At 47.2% G+C, this 3,999-nt stretch overlaps 1 protein-coding gene across 1 annotated transcript in view; it reads left to right on the top strand.

Annotated features, from left to right (window-relative positions):
* The window catches only part of LOC138368452 (mucin-4-like), a 30,457-nt gene extending 27,366 nt beyond the window's left edge, over window positions 1-3,091 (top strand). Inside the window, exon 4 of the mRNA XM_069330968.1 lies at window positions 581-3,091. Coding sequence (XP_069187069.1) covers window positions 581-3,091 — 2,511 coding nt within the window. The remainder of the gene's footprint in view (window positions 1-580) is intronic.
* Window positions 3,092-3,999: the final 908 nt, after the last annotated feature.

Genomic DNA, 3,999 nt, shown 5'->3' with positions numbered 1-3,999 from the left:
TTCTTTCGAGTAAATTCATCAATTTATAATTTCTACTACATTTAAATGTCAGCTTAGCTGAACAAAAAACGTAATTGGCCTGGACGAGTATTAGCCCCTTGGGCTCGACATTTGTCGTCACGAGGTTGTGGCGTCACACAGGTGTCGGACCACGCCATGACTAATGCTACGTCGACACTTGGTTATGGCGTCACACAGGTGTCGGACCACACCACACCAGGAGGCCGGTGGCTGTGTGGACAGCACACTGCGCCCGTAATCCTGTGGCCCAGGTTCGATTCCCGGCGCCGGTGAGAAATAAAAATAGGGAGAGTTTCTTTCACCCTGATGCCCCTGTTACCTAGCAGAAAATAGGTACCTGGGAGTTAGACAGCTGTTACGGGCTGCCTCCTGTGTGTGTATGAAAAAAATAGTAGTTAGAAACAGTTGATTGACAGTTGAGAGGCGGGCCAAAAGAGCAACTTCCGCAAGCACAGCTAGGTGAATACACCTTCACTACTGCTACGTCGACACTCCGTCACCAGTCAACACACCACATTACTCCGTTACCAGTCAACACACCACATTACTCCGTTACCAGTCAACACACCACATTACTCCGTCACCAGTCAACACACCACATTACTCCGTCACCAGTCAACACGCCACATTACTCCGTTACCAGTCAACACACCACATTACTCCGTCACCAGTCAACACACCACATTACTCCGTCACCAGTCAACACGCCACATTACTCCGTTACCAGTCAACACACCACATTACTCCGTCACCAGTCAACACGCCACATTACTCCGTTACCAGTCAACACGCCACATTACTCCGTTACCAGTCAACACACCACATTACTCCGTTACCAGTCAACACGCCACATTACTCCGTTACCAGTCAACACGCCACATTACTCCGTTACCAGTCAACACGCCACATTACTCCGTTACCAGTCAACACACCACATTACTCCGTTACCAGTCAACACGCCACATTACTCCGTTACCAGTCAACACACCACATTACTCCGTTACCAGTCAACACGCCACATTACTCCGTTACAGTCAACACACCACATTACTCCGTTACCAGTCAACACGCCACATTACTCCGTTACCAGTCAACACACCACATTACTCCGTTACCAGTCAACACGCCACATTACTCCGTTACCAGTCAACACGCCACATTACTCCGTTACCAGTCAACACGCCACATTACTCCGTTACCAGTCAACACGCCACATTACTCCGTTACCAGTCAACACGCCACATTACTCCGTTACCAGTCAACACGCCACATTACTCCGTTACCAGTCAACACGCCACATTACTCCGTTACCAGTCAACACGCCACATTACTCCGTTACCAGTCAACACGCCACATTACTCCGTTACCAGTCAACACGCCACATTACTCCGTTACCAGTCAACACGCCACATTACTCCGTTACCAGTCAACACACCACATTACTCCGTTACCAGTCAATACACCACATTACTCCGTTACCAGTCAACACACCACATTACTCCGTTACCAGTCAACACGCCACATTACTCCGTTACCAGTCAACACGCCACATTACTCCGTTACCAGTCAACACGCCACATTACTCCGTTACCAGTCAACACGCCACATTACTCCGTTACCAGTCAACACGCCACATTACTCCGTTACCAGTCAACACGCCACATTACTCCGTTACCAGTCAACACGCCACATTACTCCGTTACCAGTCAACACGCCACATTACTCCGTTACCAGTCAACACGCCACATTACTCCGTTACCAGTCAACACACCACATTACTCCGTTACCAGTCAACACGCCACATTACTCCGTTACCAGTCAACACGCCACATTACTCCGTTACCAGTCAACACGCCACATTACTCCGTTACCAGTCAACACGCCACATTACTCCGTTACCAGTCAACACGCCACATTACTCCGTTACCAGTCAACACGCCACATTACTCCGTTACCAGTCAACACGCCACATTACTCCGTTACCAGTCAACACACCACATTACTCCGTTACCAGTCAACACGCCACATTACTCCGTTACCAGTCAACACACCACATTACTCCGTTACCAGTCAACACGCCACATTACTCCGTTACCAGTCAACACACCACATTACTCCGTTACCAGTCAACACGCCACATTACTCCGTTACCAGTCAACACGCCACATTACTCCGTTACCAGTCAACACGCCACATTACTCCGTTACCAGTCAACACGCCACATTACTCCGTCACCAGTCAACACACCACATTACTCCGTTACCAGTCAACACGCCACATTACTCCGTTAGAAGTCAACACACCACATTACTCCGTTACCAGTCAACACGCCACATTACTCCGTTACCAGTCAACACGCCACATTACTCCGTTACCAGTCAACACACCACATTACTCCGTTACCAGTCAACACGCCACATTACTCCGTTACCAGTCAACACGCCACATTACTCCGTTACCAGTCAACACGCCACATTACTCCGTTACCAGTCAACACGCCACATTACTCCGTTACCAGTCAACACGCCACATTACTCCGTTACCAGTCAACCCGCCACATTACTCCGTTACCAGTCAACACGCCACATTACTCCGTTACCAGTCAACACGCCACATTACTCCGTTACCAGTCAACACGCCACATTACTCCGTTACCAGTCAACACGCCACATTACTCCGTCACCAGTCAACACACCACATTACTCCGTCACCAGTCAACACACCACATTACTCCGTTACCAGTCAACACACCACATTACTCCGTTACCAGTCAACACGCCACATTACTCCGTCACCAGTCAACACGCCACATTACTCCGTTACCAGTCAACACACCACATTACTCCGTCACCAGTCAACACACCACATTACTCCGTTACCAGTCAACACACCACATTACTCCGTTACCAGTCAACACGCCACATTACTCCGTTACCAGTCAACACGCCACATTACTCCGTTACCAGTCAACACGCCACATTACTCCGTTACCAGTCAACACACCACATTTTGTACTGGGCCAGAACACAAGTTATATTTAAACAATGATTATTATAACAAGTTATGTTAGATCTATTATTTAAGATTTAGGATATGAGATGCTCAGCAGTTCTTTGGTGTTTTCTCACGTCATAACGGATGATGAGTTATATGATACAATGAGATCTTGTGCAATAAATTTAACATCATTGGAAAGACACCCTCACACGCCTGACACCTGAGTGGACAGCGCTTTGGATTCGTAGTCCTGAGGTTCCGGGTTCGATCCCCTGTGGAGATAGAGATTAATGGGCAAAAAGTTTCTTTCTCCCTGATGCCCCTGTTACCTAGCAGTAAATAGGTACCTGGGAGTTAGACAGCGGCTACGGACTGCTTCCTGGGGTGTGTGTAACAAAAAGGAGGCCTGGTCAGAGACCGGGCCGCGGGGACGCTAAACCCCGAAATCACCTCAAGATAAGATACCCCTGGAAGACGAAGTGTAGTAATGTGACTGTCTAACACTCGTAAAACCTAAAAGTTTACTGTTTGCGAGTTAGCAGCCAAACAGTGCCGTCCTTGCTCGAGCCACGATGGCCAGTCCGCCCCGGGCAGGGCAGGACGCTCGTCCCATAATTCGTTTTTATTTATTCCCGGAAGGAGGGTCTTTATTTTGTTTATTTGAATACTCATAATTTAATTTATAGATTAATTTTCTAGTAAACTCAGTCCTCAGACTGATGTTGTTACAGTTATAATATGTGATCATGTTTTGTTGCGAGATGTTGATTTTTAATAACTTGCTTAGGTATACAGAGCAACGTCCTGCTGCACTATTCTATGTGAAAGATTAAACAGTGTAGATAAAAAAAACTAGCTATAAGTTGTTCTAATATTCCCTTAGTCCGATATCTTTATCACCTTGTATGTGCAAGTTCCTCAAAAGAATTGTTCTCAGTAGGCTAATGTTATAAATCAAAAGTCATGATTTTAGGGGCCGTG

The sequence above is a fragment of the Procambarus clarkii genome, chromosome 25, assembly GCF_040958095.1.
Source record: "Procambarus clarkii isolate CNS0578487 chromosome 25, FALCON_Pclarkii_2.0, whole genome shotgun sequence".
Taxonomy (NCBI): Eukaryota; Metazoa; Arthropoda; class Malacostraca; order Decapoda; family Cambaridae; genus Procambarus; species Procambarus clarkii.
Note: the sequence above shows the minus strand (reverse complement) of the source record. Positions and strands in the feature narration are given on the sequence as shown.